The sequence below is a fragment of the Cotesia typhae genome, unplaced genomic scaffold, assembly GCF_013202065.1.
Source record: "Cotesia typhae breed Kobodo isofemale line unplaced genomic scaffold, CoteBio_Ctyphae contig_48, whole genome shotgun sequence".
NCBI lineage: Eukaryota > Metazoa > Arthropoda > Insecta > Hymenoptera > Braconidae > Cotesia > Cotesia typhae.
In genome coordinates, this window is record NW_027423756.1 from 2,395,180 (window position 1) to 2,411,793 (window position 16,614).

General features: G+C 30.1%; 2 protein-coding genes across 6 annotated transcripts; both read right to left on the reverse strand.

Annotated features, from left to right (window-relative positions):
- Nucleotides 1-1,046: 1,046 nt before the first annotated feature.
- LOC141529874 (uncharacterized) lies at nucleotides 1,047-13,176 on the reverse strand. 4 transcript variants are annotated; one of them, XM_074246601.1, is made up of 5 exons: nucleotides 13,109-13,176; nucleotides 12,695-12,892; nucleotides 11,388-11,733; nucleotides 2,538-2,979; nucleotides 1,047-2,436 (listed from the first exon to the last, which is right to left on the reverse strand). In XM_074246601.1, the coding sequence occupies exons 1-4, from the start codon at nucleotides 13,151-13,153 to the stop codon at nucleotides 2,552-2,554; spliced, it is 1,017 nt and encodes a 338-aa protein (XP_074102702.1). In that variant the 5' UTR covers nucleotides 13,154-13,176; the 3' UTR covers nucleotides 1,047-2,436; nucleotides 2,538-2,551. The 4 variants fall into 4 exon arrangements, with proteins under 4 accessions (XP_074102702.1, XP_074102701.1, XP_074102703.1 ...); XM_074246600.1 differs by having other exon boundaries at nucleotides 2,534-2,979; XM_074246602.1 differs by lacking the exon at nucleotides 1,047-2,436 and adding an exon at nucleotides 9,703-9,824 and having other exon boundaries at nucleotides 2,682-2,979.
- Nucleotides 13,177-13,216: 40 nt separating this feature from the next.
- Nucleotides 13,217-16,123, reverse strand: LOC141529578 (uncharacterized). 2 transcript variants are annotated; one of them, XR_012479619.1, is made up of 3 exons: nucleotides 15,983-16,123; nucleotides 13,975-14,158; nucleotides 13,217-13,516 (listed from the first exon to the last, which is right to left on the reverse strand). XR_012479619.1 is itself a non-coding variant. In XM_074246189.1 (3 exons), exons 1-3 carry the CDS (start codon nucleotides 14,409-14,411, stop codon nucleotides 13,503-13,505), a joined length of 333 nt encoding a protein of 110 aa, XP_074102290.1. In that variant the 5' UTR covers nucleotides 14,412-14,536; the 3' UTR covers nucleotides 13,217-13,502. The 2 variants fall into 2 exon arrangements, 1 of the variants encoding a protein (XP_074102290.1); XM_074246189.1 differs by lacking the exon at nucleotides 15,983-16,123 and adding an exon at nucleotides 14,308-14,536 and having other exon boundaries at nucleotides 13,975-14,189.
- Between the last annotated feature and the right edge of the window lie 491 nt (nucleotides 16,124-16,614).

Consider the following 16,614-nt stretch of genomic DNA (forward strand, 5'->3'; position numbering starts at 1 on the left):
TTTTTTTCATTATTAATAACTTTATAATATTTATACTCTTGCAAGGACCGTAAAATGACCCTTCCACTGTTTATAGCTTTGCCTGTAATAATTTTCTCATTTTTTTAAATTTTAACTGTTGGCGGCAGAGTCTAAAATTAAAATTTTTATTTTTATTGTTAAAAAAATGTGATACGGAATATCCATTATTGTGATGAGTAATTGACACGTTAAATCAATATAAAAAGAATTATTATATGTTAACGTCCACGGCGACAAGATCTCCGAGATACGAAAAATGGTGAAAAAATAATTAGGAAGACGGTTGACCCTGAAGGCCATCCCTGCAACTTCCCGCTAATTCCATACCTAAGTATTTAAAATTGCAATTATGACGTTTTTAAGTCTTTGAGCTCAAAAATACAATTTTTGTGATATATTCAGCTCTGCGAGCTCAAAGAGATAGCTTTCCTATGCTTTCGAGCTCACAAAACGTTAAGATCTGTTGAAACCTCAATTTTTGCAAAACGGGGTAAAAACAATTACTTCCCGATTTTTCGATAATCATTGATTTTTTTAGCGGAAAGTTAAAAATTGTATTGATTTATCGAGCCGTAAGACTTAAAGGGCACGGATAATTAAATAAACAATTCTTTCCCAAGCATTCATTTCAGTGGTTTCAAAAGGTTGGAGATACAGAAATTTAAAAGAATAAATTCACTATAGCAATAGCCGTAATTCAAAGTTATATAAGACATGGATTATTAATAAAGAAAAAAAAATCCTCTGCCAACGTCAGTGACTTGAAGCCATCGAAAATTAAAATGAAAAATTTTTTTTGCTATTTTCCGTGCTTCTAAGATCTCTTAGACACGGAAAAATAGATCAAATTATATTAATTCAACTTTTTTCATTTGAATACATTAGAAATACAGAAATTTTAACTGAACAACACGATATCTATGTTTTATCCGACTGATGTTGAAGCTTTGAGACACGAACAAAATTTAAAAAATTGAATTCTATGCTAATGCCTGACCTTACAGATACGAAAGGCTGATAAAAGGCATTTTATACCGATGTCCGTGACTGTGAGCCCTTAAAGCCACGAAAATTGTAATTGAAATAGAATTTTTGTAATTTTCCGTGATTCGAAGATCTGCTAGATACGGAAAAATTGATTAAATTATATTAATTCAACTTTTTTCATTTGAATACATAAAAAACACAGAAAGTTATAGTAATCAATAAAATATTTATGATTCATGCGGTTGTCGAAGCTTTGTGACCTTAAAAAAAAATAAAGAAAATTGAATTCTATGCTGATGTCCGACCTTACAGATATGAAAGACTAATAAAAAGCATTTGATACCGATGTCCGTGGCTGTAAGCCTGTCAAGCAACGAAAATTTTAAGTTAAATAGAATTTTTGTAATTTTCCGTGATTGTAAGATCTACGAGACATGGAAAAATAGATTGAATTATATTCATTCGACTTCTTTCATTTGAATACATAAGAAACACGGAAATTTATACTAATCAATAAGATATCTGTGATTCATGCTCTTAAACCTAAGAGCTACGGAAAATTTAAATCAAAAAGAATGAAATAGAACTTTCGTTATTTTAATGATTCTAAGATCTTCCAGACACGGTAAAATTGATTAAATTATATAAATTTCAGTTTTTTTACTTGAATACATGCGATACACGGAAATTTCAACTAATCAATAAGATATTTTTGATTTATGCGGTTGTCAAAGCCCTGGGCACGAAAAATCTTAACGAAAAGTTGAATCCTATCCTGATGTCTGACCTTCCAGATACGAAAGACCAGTAAAATGCATTTTAAATGTAACTCTTTTGCTAACGTCGGAAAATTCACGGAAAATTCATTTTATACTGATATTTGTGATTTCAGGAGCCACAAGACAAAAAATTTAAATAAAAAGCATTTTCAATTGACAACCGGGGCCGTAAGACCTTAAAAGCATGGAGAATTGATAGAAAAATTTTTACAGTAATGTCTGTGACTTTAAGACCAAAAAACACACGCGGAAAACTAGAAAAAAAATTTTTCTCTCGTACTAATTCCCTGTGCTGTAACACCTAGGGACCTAGGGACACGGAAAATTAAACAAGGACAGAAAATATTGAATAAAATATTATTTTCCACCCTCCGACCAGAATGGGGCAACTTTTTTTGTTTCCTCGGCTTTGTCTCGGCTAAAAATTATATGTGATCTACGACTTTTGTTAATTCACCGGCATAGTTATGTTATATATACTATTTATAGCAATTTTTGTGGTCATCAAATCTTCGGGAAGCGGTAAAATGAATAAAATTTTTTTTATTTTGATTTCCGTGGTTCTACTACCTAACCGATACAGAACATTTAAAGTTTACGGATTGTTTAAATATTTTTATAGTTCTAGGGCCTCGGCGACATGGAAAACCTGGAAATAAAAAAATGATCACAAAATCGGTAAATTTAGAAATTCTATATTGTTCTTATTGAATAGAAAATTTATTATAAATTTAACACGGACTTACTCACGATTATTTACAGTTTTACTCAATATGTTCAACTCTGAATACTATTTTTTCATCTGTAGCAAAACATCTACGCCGATAAAATTTCAAATCTTCCAACATGTCATTATTATTACTAATTTTTCTTATCTGTATCAATCCAAGTCTATCATATTTAACAATTCCTTCATCTTGTTCTTTAATATTTTTAATCAACTGTTTAATCTTTTCTCCTTCTTTTTGTTTTAAACTTTCAATTTCTGGCATCTGATCGATAATTCTCAATAATTCTTGAAATCGTTTATCGCCGTTTATATCTTCAGATATGCCTTCAATTTTTCGCCAAAATTCTTCGATAGCTGCATTTCGAGTAACCGTTTCTTGTTTTTGTTCTCTACCTTCATACTTACCAGCAATAATTTTACTGAAGTGAGCCCGTGACTCCATAGCCACCGATTTGATCGCCCCTAACAAAAAAAAATTGGTTGTCTGTAAAATCGGCTTACGGACGATAGTTTTACGTCATTATTTTGTATTTAAAAATTTAAAAATTTTGAATATTTAAAAATTAAATTAGCAAAAAAAAGGACTTATTGATACATTGTTAATCAAAATTGATACGATAATTTGATAATTGATATAATTATTATTATTTATAATTAATATTAATTATTTCATTAGTTTATAATTTTATACATTTCTCGCAAAAATTAAGGGAACAAAAAAATTTCCGAATTTTTTTGGCGATTTTCAACAGGCTGTATTTCAGTGAAAAACGGTCGTACAGGAAACAAAAAAGCAAAGTTTTTGAAGCTTGAAGACTCTAGTTTTCAGATTTTTTGGTTAAAAATGTTTCGGAGCACTGGTAGCCATGTAATCCTTAGATAAAGCAAGAAGAAAAAATTTCCCAAATTTCTTACACTTTTTTTTTTCGCTCCACGGGCATGGAAAAAATTTTTCCAGCTAGACCAATGCATAGGTCGCATAACCTGCTTATTCTGCTTCAATTTGCTTCTTGGGGGACTTGGACACGATCATTTGTCTTCGAGATATCGAATTTTGAATGCAAAAGGGTCCTTTTCCATTCAACTGCCGATATCTCTGAAACTGCTGGTCGCCCAGCGAGCGAAAAAGAGGTTTCGTTTTCTGCAGAAAATTTTTACAAAAATCTGTCATGGTTAATTTAAAAAAAAACGTTTTTCTACCTAACGTAAAAAAAGAACAAAAAAATGCCATTTTCCCTTTTTTTTGGTTAATCGACTGTATCTTCGTCAATATTGGGAAGAAGACTTTGGTCAGAGGAAAATTCTTTAGCCCAACGTACCCCGAAGAACCCCTAAATTTTGGAAATTTTGTTGTTCCCTCAATTTTTGCGAGAAGTGTATTATTATTTTATTAATTTATCGTTAGTAATTATTATTAATTTATAATTAATATTATTTATTAACAAGTATCAATATTATCGATAATAATAATTTGATATTATTGATATGCTTTGACATAAATATTTTTAAAACTGGTTGAACATTTTAATTTTTAATTTTCAAATATTAATTACAGTTTTTGAAACTTTAATTCAAATAATGTGTTTAAATATTATCACGAACAATTAGTTATAGAATAATATTCGAACTGCAAAATCAGTCGTCACGCGAGAAGAGAGATGAGTGTGTCACAAGCTAACTCTTAGGACGATCGTGCCTCTCTATTGCTTGTTCCACGCTCTCGCTTGCACGCTCAGGCTCAGGCGGAACGTGACACTTTTTCGTGTGTGCAGCCGGTATTTTTCGATTTATAAGACCTTACTACGTCAAAAAATTATCCTAATCAATATTCACATCAACAATGTTTATCTGCCAGTTATGGGTTATTTTCAATAATTGATTGAGTTTGCTATTTAAAAAGAGTCAAGGAGTTTAATTCTGGTATGAAATATCTAATTTTTAAATTTATATGATAATAGATTACTTCGTTTGAGATGAATATTTTTTACTCGATTAATAAAGTATTTATGTAGGTATATAAAAAAAACTATCACCACAAATAGCCTCTTAGTTTAAAATTCAAGTATTCGCTACATGGATTTAAAATTTTCTTATTTATTCAACCCGTGAGATTGTATTTTTTTATTTTCATAGCTTCATGACATTTTACGTTAGTTGATTCACCATAAATAAAAATTGTCAAGAAATCATTACTCTTTAAAAATATTTATAGCTGGTTTATGAACTATGTCTCGTTTTGGCGGAAAAAATTTCTTACGTTACTTGTGTGTAACGTAAGTCAGACCTGAATATTCGCCTGAAAAGAAAAAGTATAATCGTGTTTAGACAACCATGAGGGAGATTGATCATGCATGGTCTGTTTGGGGAATGTTTATGCATTAGATTAAAGCGTGATCGTCCATGATTTTTCTTAAAGAGGATTACCTTTAAATTAGTCATGCTTGGAAAGATTTCCTTTGCGTTATAATTTTATGATAAACTAAGAATTTTTAAGTACTTTTACGAGTAAAGGGTAGACATCAGTAGCCTACAATCCGATTACCCAGATCCAACATTGGACAGAATAATTTTACCAGAATTGCGCTTACCCAGATTTCTGAAATACAGTACACCGTTTACCCAGACATCCATTTACCCAGAGTTTCTCTTACCCAGGTATCCGTTAGCGCAGAAGATCGTTTACACAGGCATCCATTCACACAGGTTTCTTTTGCCCAGACTTTTGAATTTTATCTTGGTAGTTCAATACAATTATAGTAGATGGCGACAACATGATCAATTTATAGTTATTTTTAACTAAATAATACAAATCAAATGAATTAACCTTTAATAAATGTATATTTAATTATTAAGATAATAAGAGTACACCTCAATAATATTAATCTGATAAATAAATAAATAATGCACAGTATTTTTCTCGTGGCGGTTGAGATGGAAAATTATAATAATAATTAAGTTAAAGTTTGCCATCCACATGTTCCATTGATAGCTGGTAGAGGCGTGACCGAGTTTGTAGAACCGCCATAAATTATGATTTAAAATTCATAAATGCTGAAAAATTTTTAAATCAACACTGGTTGCTGGGACAATGGAAAAACTTGATTTCAAGGTTAGGACCGATGTGCCAGTGCAATCAACTCATTATAATATCAACTCAGAAGGGAATGACATTTATGTTGAACAATTATCACAAGAAAATGAAAATAATTAATCGTTAATTATGTCTAAAAATTTCAATTTGGACTACTTGTTTTATTTGTTCAATTAATTTCTTTTCTGTGTTATTGATAATGAATAAAAAAAATTATAACATTATAATATAATAATAATAATAATAATAATAATAATTACTTACCGATTTTATTGTGGTTCAATTTTAAATTATCCTCTAAATAATTAGTTCGCTCCATTTAATAAAAACTTTAACTAACACACTTTATTGTCACTGTGGTAACCGTGACACGACCCAAACGCTCTTTGAGATTCGGCTCCTCTTTTGGCTACCAACCTATTTCATAATTTTAAATCATAATTGACCATGTTGTCGCCATCTACTATAATTGTATTGAACTACCAAGATAAAATTCAAAAGTCTGGGCAAAAGAAACCTGTGTGAATGGATGCCCGTGTAAACGATCTTCTGCGCTAACGGATGCCTGGGTAAGAGAAACTCTGGGTAAATGGATGTCTGGGTAAACGATGTACTGTATTTCAGAAATCTGGGTAAGCGCAATTCTGGTAAAATTATTCTGTCCAATGTTAGATCTGGGTAATCGGATTGTGGGCTACTGATGTCTACCTCGAGTAAATTGTGAATTTTATACTGTCGAAACGATACATAAGTCATAAATCAGTTGAAACTTTTTCGAACGAGTAAAGGTTCCTTGATAATTTTTGTTTATGGTCAATCAAATAACGGAAAATATTGTGAAGCTATCGATAATTAAAGAAAAATTATAAGCTTACGAGTGGATAAATACGAAACTATCAAATCAATTCAGCAAGTATTAAGAATTGAAATTAAGAGTCAATTTCTGGCGACAATTTCTTCTTAAGCACCTCTAACTATATTTCATAAAGGGAGTAAGAATAAAAAAATTTGGAAAATTCGAGAGTGCACAACTCATAATGCTCATTTAATTATGAAATAATAAGAAAATAACAAATTTTTCGATCGTAAAGCACTCTAATGCTTCGCATCATGAGCCGTGCAAAAGTGAATGTGAAAAAATATCAAACAGCTAAAATATAATCATAATGCGCACGCGCTTCTAGTGGGATAAGTGTACTCAATGTATATAAATATATATAGTCCTTTGGTTTTTTTTTTTTTTTATTTTATTAAGGGGTTACATGGGTTTCCTCCAGGAAAAAATGGCCTATTTTCAACAATTTTTTTAATATTAAAAGTGAGATATTTTATTCAAACTTTTTACTGTCTTAAAGATGCATGTTCAATAAAGGATTACTAATATTAAAAAAAATACCCTCGGATATAACATGCGTCCGCGTTGACAGCAGAACTTCTAGCAGGATAATTATAAGTAAAAATAAAATATGTGCATTAGTTAACACTTCAAACTAGAACTTGTACGAAAGAAAAAAAAAAAAATTGGATTTTCGGCAGAGAGGATTTTCTAAAAAAAAAAAATTAAAAAATTTGGTTAAAATTTCGCGACGTTTTTTTTTAATATAGTTGTAATAGAAAAAAATCCGGAAAACGGATGACCCTAAAGGTCATCCCTGCAACTTCCCGCTAATTCCATATCTAAGTGCTTACAATTGCACTTTCATGACGTTTTTGAGCTCAAAGAGATAGATCTCTATGCTTTTGAGCTCTTCGAGCTCTAAAGTCTGATAGAAGTTTAATAAAACACAATTTTTCAAATTTACAAACCGCAATAACTTTAGAATTAATGAACCGATTTTTACGCGGCTAGTGGCATTCGACGCAGTTTTTAAGCATCATTAAGAATCTTTGAGTTTAATTTGATCGAACCAGAAATTTCAGAGCAATTCCGAAAAAACACTTTTTGCGGTTTTCTGTCGTCAACGACAACTCACGAACGAATCAACCGATTCTGACCGACTTGGTGTCGATCGACGTGGTTTTTTAATGTTAAGAGCTGATTAGTTTTTTAAATCGACCGGTCAAGCCGTTTAAAAGTTATTCCAAAAAAACCACATTTGAAAAAAAATTTTTTTGTCGTTTTCTTGAGATTTCTATAAATCTACTGGTCCAAATCGGTTCAAAGTACATTCAAAATCTAAGTTCAGTCAAGATCTTTCGAATGGGCACCAACCGCGATTAAATCGATCAAACCCTTTCAAAAGTTATGAGAGGTTTACATACATCCATCCATCCATCCACACACACACACACACACACACACACACACACACACACACACACACACACACACACACACACACACACACACACACACACACGGACATCATCGCGAAAACATTCAAGGAAGCTTTCTAGGACCTCAAAACGTCAAGATCTGATGAAAATTCGACTTTCGAAAAACGGGGTAAAACCAATAACTTCTCGATTTTCGAAAATTTTCAATTTTCTTAGCAGGAAATTAAAAATCCTCCGTCACAGACCTTGTAAATTATATTTTGAAGACCTGTCAAAAATTTCATCAAGATGGGTTGAGTAATTCTCAAGAAATCTTAATAACCGTCTTTGAAAACATAGTTTTGAAAAAAATGCGTTTAAAGTTTTGAGTGACAATACAACAGCGCTTTGAGCGCGTAAATTTTTAAAACTGTATCTCCGAAACTATTATTTGCATCGATTTGAAACTTTAAGACAATATTCTAGAGATGTTGTTGAATTTAATAAGACAATAGAAAAAAATCGATTTTTTGAAACCGCGAAACCCATGTAACCCCTTTATCGCAAATAAACGACCAAGTTACTTAGGCATTCGCATTCAATGACTTACAATTTTTTAAGAGAATTTTTCAAAAAAAAGTTCGACTCAATCAATGAAATTTTTCACAAGTTGCAATGTTTTCAGGGTTTTATAAATGAAGGACAGGTACATTTTTAAAATATCTTGATGTACTTTTCCACTGATATTGCACATAATAAATTTTTGAAAAATGTAGAATTGAACTCTATTGAATTATCTTGACAATAGTATGCAAAGTATCTTGATTCCGTGAACAAAGAAGGGTATAATTATAAAAATAGTCGCCGAAATGACGCGAAAAAAATTTTCATTCATAAAGCACTCTCTGATTCTTCACATCATAAGCCGTTGACAATAGTCGTCTGAAGCGGAGCATCCTGACATAATAATATTGAAAAGACAATTTCACTATTTTGGTTATTAAATTTCCTAAAGAAAAGGTTCAATGCACAAATAAAATTCAATTTAAATTTGAATACATAATATTTTAACATTAATTATCATTGTCATCTCCTACAATTTCATGCATTCCTACACTAACTGTTCTAAGTCTTTATTTTTCTCTTGATTAATATAGTGCAACAAACTTTAATTACGAAATTCGCCAATCGTATTAGATGACGTCATTTTCAACTAAAGAGAATCCCAAAAATTACAACTTGTAATAACAAATAATCATTTATAAGAAGTTCTTGATGCATACCGAATTGTTAGTCTATTTGTATTCAACAGATCACGCCATGAAGCAATATTTGCTGTTAGTTCAATCTTATTTAAAAAAAAACCAGTTTGCATAAGATATATACTAAGCTCTATAAAACTCACTCGCAATTAATAATCTGTGACGCCGTAGAATGTGAATGTACAAACTATGCTGATGCTGAGATATGTGCTCATACTCCCCATTTTGTAAATTGGTCGTACCAGTGCATCGAAAAGTTTACGTTTAAAGCAATACACTTAAAATTGAATTATTGATATGAATTTCATAAAGAGCACATGCTGTGCCTTTTTAACATTAGCTACATGCCGATTTCATGACAGTGTACTGTCAAACACAACTCATAAGTATTTGAAGGAATTAACAAACTCTATTATTTAATTGTCTAAATATAACTTAAGACTATCACTATGACTATAATTTATTCTGCAAGCATTTGTCGCACTGCCGAAAAATATAAACTTTGTCTATATTTAACATTTTTCCGCTAGCTGTATAACATTTCATGCTTAATAGACATGTAGATCAGGTTATTACCAGACAGAAATGGCTTTGATGATTGTCCCCCGGTAGTAAAAATAAATTGACTGCACAGATATCAATCCATGTGTGCGATGTTTTCGTATGATGCGTGGGTTCCAATGAGACTATTACCAGGCCTATAATGTAAATAGCTTATTGCTAGTGACCGTATCACGAGAATATGATAATAGATTTGCATTGCAATCACCCATAACATATATATATATGTATATATATACAAAGTAAATAATTCTGTGAAGCATTATTAGAAGTAAATATATATATATATATATATATATATATATATATATATATATATATATATATATATATATATATATATATATATATATATATATATATATTTACTTCTATTTAGAAATATCTATGAGAGGCTCATTCTGAAAGTTTATTAATCATTAAGTCCTTAAAGGTCAATAAATAACGGCAATGAGTATTTTCGGTTGAAAGGAAATCGAAATTTCAATGATAAATTTAGATGTGTTTAAATCAATTTTCTAATTAATTTCTCAAAAATAATTTTAATTAATAAAATATTACAATTTAAGGGGATCCGGTAGTCTAGCGGCCTAAAATTTAAGCTATTTTAAAAATTTTATTCCTATATGAAGGAATGACCTATGCTTTCAAATTTTTTTACACTTATTCTATTATTTATCAACTACAAAAAAATAAAAATCAAGACAAAAAAAAATTTTTTTAATTAAAAAAATGGTGCTGAAGTCCCCTCTCAAAAGAAAATGGACCTGACTGGTGGAAGTAGATTGATCTCTCCTCTAATCTGAGATTAAAAAATTGACTGATTTTTAATTAGTAGAAGGATAGTTATCGTCGATACTACAATGAAAAAAAAAAAAATATTTGACAAAATTGCACGTAGTTTAAAGTAAAAATCCGAAATTAATTTTCAAAAAATATTTTTGAATACGCGCCATTTTACGAGAGGGGGACTTCAGCACCATTTTTCTAATTAAAAAAAAATTTTTTTTTTTGATTTTCATTTTTGTGTAGTTGATAAGCAATAGAATAAGTGTAAAAAATTTGAAAACATTAGTCATTACCTTCACATAAAAATAAAATTTTTTTAAATAACTTAAATTTTAGGCCGCTAGACCATCGGGTCCCCATTAACGTTTCTCGTTTCAAGTTATACTAAAAAAATTTTCATTAAATTATCGTTTAAAAACCAATGAAAGATGTTTTAATAGCAAATCTGATTAAAAATATAAACTTATTATTAATTAAAAATTTTTTATTTAAAAATCCGTGGGCTGCTTGATATCAATTAATTTTAATATTTGATAGATATCAACTATTGTAATAGAGTTATTATAAAAATATCGTAGAAAATACCTGTAAATAATTAAATTGAAAATAAATTAACTTTATTCAAAAGAGAAGTTATTAAACCAAAAAATCATTTTGAAGAGTTTCATTGTCTTGAATAAAGTTAAAAATTTTTGAACTGTAAAATTTTTATTGGTCTATAAAAATTTTATTTGATTCATAACCTTTTTTCATCATTCAATACAATAGAATTATTCAGAATTACTTCCATGTTTCAAGATTTGTATCGAACCAGGTAAATTTTTTTTCAATCGATTGATGTCAATATTTATAGAAAATATTATTTGATTACTTTTTCATATAATATTCTTACGAAAGAATGAAGTACTTACCAACAAATACATTATGTTTCGGCTTTTTTGATATGAAAGTGTTTAATTGCTTATGATAACTTTCTAAGAAATTATTTGTTCGATTCCGTAGTTTATAAACAGAAATCTGCTCTGCCCCTTCTTGCTTCCACCATTGCTTTTTATAATAATTCAGGTAATCTCTGAAATAATCGCCAAAATCGTTTAAGCATTCTTTTTCAATTTTTTCGTAAACACTTTCAATGAATTCAGCTGGTAACAAAGCAAGAAGTTTTAATCGGTTCAAAACAATGAAAAGTTCCGGGCGTTCTTCTTTAGAGTTATCCTTGTCTATTAATTTCTTATCCTGAGCATTTTTGATCAAGGCCTATTAAAATAGAAAATAAAGTGTAAGTATCTTTTTGTGATTACAAATATACACAAATATAACTTGTGTAATTTTTTGGGCCCTTCGAGCGTGAAAATCGAATTTTTGTTCGGAACATCGCTTTTTTTTTTTTAACTTCCCGCTAAGAAAATTGAAAATTTTCGAAAATCGGGAAGTTATTGGTTTCACCTCGTTTTTCGAAAATCGAGTTCTCATCACATCTAGACGTTTTGAGGTCCTAGAAAGCTTCCCTGAATGTGTTCGCGATGATGTCCGTATGTCTCTGTGTGTGTGTGTGCGTGCGCGCGCGCGCGCGTGTGTGTGTGTGTGTGTGTGTGTGTAAACATGTAAACCTCCTACAACTTTTGGACGATTTGGCCGATTTCATCGCGGTTAGCGCAGTTCGAAAGAGCTTGGGCATAATCACATTTTGAGTACAATTTGGACCAATTGCGGCCGGTAGATTTTGAGAAATCTTAAAAAAACCCCGAAAAATTAGCGGGAAGTTAAAAATTATTTCTAATGTGGTTTTTTTGGAATAACTTTTAAACGGCTCTACCGATCGATTCTAAAAACAAATCAGCTTTCAACATAAAAAAACTACGTCGATCGCCACCATGTCAGTGAAAATCGGTTGATTCGTTTGAGAGATATCTTGAACAAAAAAAAACCGAGAAAAATGTTTTTACGAAATTACTTTGAAATTCCTAGTTTGATTAATTCAAACTTGACGATTCTTCACGAGGCTATAAAAACTACGTCGAATTCCACCTATCGTGTAAAAATCGGTTAATTCATTCAAAAGTTATTGCGTCTTGAAAATTCAAAAAATCGTGTTCGATGAAAATTTTATTAGACTTTTGAGCTCGAAGAGCTCCAAAGCAGAGAAAAGCTATCTCTTTGAACTCGGAGAGCTCATTGTTCTGGCATCAAATAAAAAGATTGGAATAATTAAACTAACCTGACTATAATGGAAATAACAGGTTTTTGTTTTAATGCCAGGAAAAACCTCTTTTAGACTATTTCGTAATGCAATTTCATAATCAGTCATGGAATATTTTGGCCTGAAATTTTTGAAATGCTCAGCCAGAAATTGAAATACTCGCAAATAACAATCAGTGCTTTTGTTGTTCATAAGAACCCAAGTGCAAGGTATAGCCTATAACAATTCAAAGAAAATTCCAATTACTCGTTAATAATTTATCTTCAAATATTGTATTGTACGTAATTTTAATTTTTACTAATTTAGTATCCCGTCAAATAGCTAAAAAGTATGTTTTGTCAGCGCCTTAAGAACGTATATCAAGCTTACGCAAAATAATATTTAATAATCACAAAATTTTCATCCAAAATCAAATGAAAAATTGTGAAGTACCTTTTGACAATCGTTATCAGTTCGTAATTGAACCATAACTGTCATCAATTGCCCATTATGCACATGCAGATCAGAAATGCGTCAAAAGTCGCGTCAGTTGAAATAACTTCTACGAAAGGACTAATTTCTTCCAAGTAATCTGCATCGTACATAAGAACAACAGTGGCTTCCTTCACTTCACGCTTGCTGTTTTGGACTGGAAATGTTAAAAGCTTCGCTATTAATTGCATTTCCTTATGCAATCCATATTTTAATTCTTCGGTGGAACTTTCCATGCTTCTTCCAAATTCCATCAAATTATTCGAAGCTAACTTAATATTAGTATTAACCGGATTTTCTTTTTTAATAGATCGCTGCACCCTCTTACGTAAAGTACACAACGATAGAGATGATGTCACTTCAGGTTCACTGAAAAAAAAAAATAATGTTAAGATTCATTACTTTCAGATAATTAACAATTAAACTCTTATAATTTATAATTCCGGATTTGTTGTTATCAGGATTTTAAAATGATTCATAAAACAATAAATATATCAATTATTTTCGGTTGTATCTTTTGATTTTATACTAAGCCAATTCCTTATGATGACGTTTTATTAAGTTATATGTCATCAAAGTCATATTTAACGCAGACAATCGATTTTATAGCTATACACATATTTTAAAAAGTGAAGAGAAAATATCACCTATAATCAAATTCTTTAATGGTTAAAAGTTGGAGAAAGATTAAAAAATTTTAATTTCAATTGATTATATAACACAAGTAAAAAGTTAATAGTTTGGACACAGAAAGAGATTAATTTCATTAAAACACTAACAAATTATAGCACAAAATAGTAAGAATGTATGAAAAGTTGCATACTTACTCTCGTTCCAAGCTTTCACAACTTGTTTCGGTTTTACAAATGGTAAACAAGAAAATAGTCTTAGAGTTTGACAAAATTTAGTATCATCAGCCAACTTAAGATTTCGACTATGTTTGTGACGATATTTGTTAGATTCTTTGAATTTGTTGTCAATCATAACACCACCACCATTGCACCGCTTTATCTTGGAATTATCATAAATACATTTAAAATACCTAAACAACAATGTAATGAGAAAAAATTAGTTACTATTGGCTGAATCGACCATAATTTGTAGTTCTATTAATATTTTATAAATTGATTATTGCAAGGAATTTAAAACTTAATAATAACCACATTTTTTTTCCTAAACGTTCATTGAAATATGAATTTTTTAAATGATAAGAATATCCAAAAAAGGACCATTTCTGTCGAGGTGCACGCTTTATTTTCACCATTGCGAAAAATTTTAATTATTATTACGACTAATAACCATAAAAATTGTAATTCCAAGGCAAATGTAATCAACTATTATCATATATATGAACAACAAATTGACTAAGACATTACATGACTAACTTCATTACAGATATTTGCTCAGGGTCTATTTTAAGAATAAATCACATAACAAAAATTTGGTTGTCACCGAAATAAAAATTTTTAGAAATTTTTTATGAGTGAACTTAGCAGACAACAGACAATCGAAAACTTTGACAATCGATATCTCAGCGAAAGAATCGAATTTACAAAAATAAAAAAATGGAGTCATCAAAGCTTGGATATTTACAACGGTATTTATTTGTATTTAAAAAAAAAATATTTCTTGGACAAGGATTTATAAAACGAAATTTCGACGAATGCTCCAATCAACAATTTCTGGCGGGGAAATTGAAAATGAGGAATAAAATTACAATCGGGTATAGTAAAATTACAAAACATATATAGCTCTGTGAGATTACTAATTTTACAAAACGGTTTTGTTATTTTACAAATATTTTTAGATTAGCTGAGTTTGTAAAATTACAATACTTTCCTTGAATTTTACTTTAATTGAAATAATAAAAAAGAAAGATTTGATTTAATCTTTGTTAACATTTTATTTTTATGAAGCGCTAACTAGATTTTGCATCTCACGTAGACCAAATTTTTACAACTCTGATGATATAAAGTGATAATAGTATTTACCCTAATTAAGAATCGAACGCGAGCCGCGCGCTTGCCAGACCGATACCTAACGTCCTACGCCGTACGACCGATAGGTGATTTAACATCTCATTATTCTTATAAGCTAATCCTATGTGGTGATTGAGCTTTACGGCTTATTATTTATTATTTACATTATTTGTGTTATTTAATGCTGTTCATTGATGAGAAATAACTAACTTTTACATTATTTATAATTCATTGAATATTATAAAAATTAAAGTCTAACATATACTCATTCAAATATATTGATTTCGAAATAATCGCTTGAGCGTAATATTAAAATTTATAAAAGATAAATGATGCCTCGAATTTATTATTACAAATAAACAACCATAGACTTAAAATTAGTAAAAATAAATATGACGAACATTGTTATTTTTTGATACATTAGTCTCATTCTTGTAAAACTGAAAAGTATTTTTTTTTTAATTGGAAAACAGTGAAGTAGAATTACAATTCATTTAATATCATAAAAATTGTCTGGTAACATTACATTGCGCTGTGTAATTTTACAATGAAAATTGTAGAAATAAAAAAAAACTTGTAAAATTTTTTATGAGATTATTGTAATGTAAATTACAATATTGTTTTGTGATTTTATATACAATTTGCCGAATCAGATCACAAGTAATGTTTGCAAAATTAAAAAGCTTCTTCTTAAAAATTAACGAAAGGTCCTGTAATATTACAATGCGTGTTAGGTTTGTACATGAAGATTGTTAAATTACAATACATCTGACTAGATTTCCTGACAGGTGTTGGAAAATTACATTAATTGTATTTTATTTAGCATTGCTATACACTGATTTGTAATTTTACTTACCCTGATAGCCAAGTTGGTCGCAACTTTCCCGCAATATGCTGCCGCAACTTGTCACCAAGTTGGCAGCAAGTCTTGAAAATGCTCTCGGTTGGTGTCAACTTGTTCACCAAGTTGTCAGCAAAAACTACTTCTGAATTTTTTTCACATCAAGTTAACGACAAGTTTCACAAGAAATTGGGCGACAAATTGCGGCAGTAAATTGGTCTTCTTTTTCTCAGAAACTTGTAGCCAACTTGATGCCAACAATTACAAATTCAGAACTTGACCGCAAGTTGTCACTAAGTTGGTGGCAACTATCTGACACCAACTTTGTTGGTTTGAAACTCTTTCTATCAGGGTATTATTTGTTTTGTAATTTGATTGTAATTTTACAAAAATTTTTAACAGTGTATGAGTCTCAAAACAGCCAATGGCTATTAACCTCCAACAGTAAAATTTAACCGCCAATTGACAATTCAAATAGCCCAATTGGCGGAAAATTGCCCAATCTGGCAACACTGCTATGAGATACCATTTTTAGTACACACAAAGTACTGTCTTTTTCTATGTAACGTGAGCAGCATGGTAGTGACCTCTATCGAATATTTCATTGCTATGCACAATTTCGATGTGATATTTTCTAAAGGTTATTC

Coding starts and splice junctions, on each gene's coding strand:
- LOC141529874 (XM_074246601.1), bottom strand. CDS start 13,153: ATGACAGTTATGGTTCAATTACGAACTGATAACGATTGTCAAAAG. Junction 12,893..13,108: donor CTGATAACGATTGTCAAAAG/GTACTTCACAAT, acceptor GAATTGTTATAG/GCTATACCTTGCACTTGGGT. Junction 2,980..11,387: donor GAAACATAATGTATTTGTTG/GTAAGTACTTCA, acceptor TTTTTTTGTTAG/GGGCGATCAAATCGGTGGCT.
- LOC141529578 (XM_074246189.1), bottom strand. CDS start 14,411: ATGGTGAAAATAAAGCGTGCACCTCGACAGAAATGGTCCTTTTTTGGA. Junction 14,190..14,307: donor CGTTTAGGAAAAAAAATGTG/GTTATTATTAAG, acceptor ATTGTTGTTTAG/GTATTTTAAATGTATTTATG.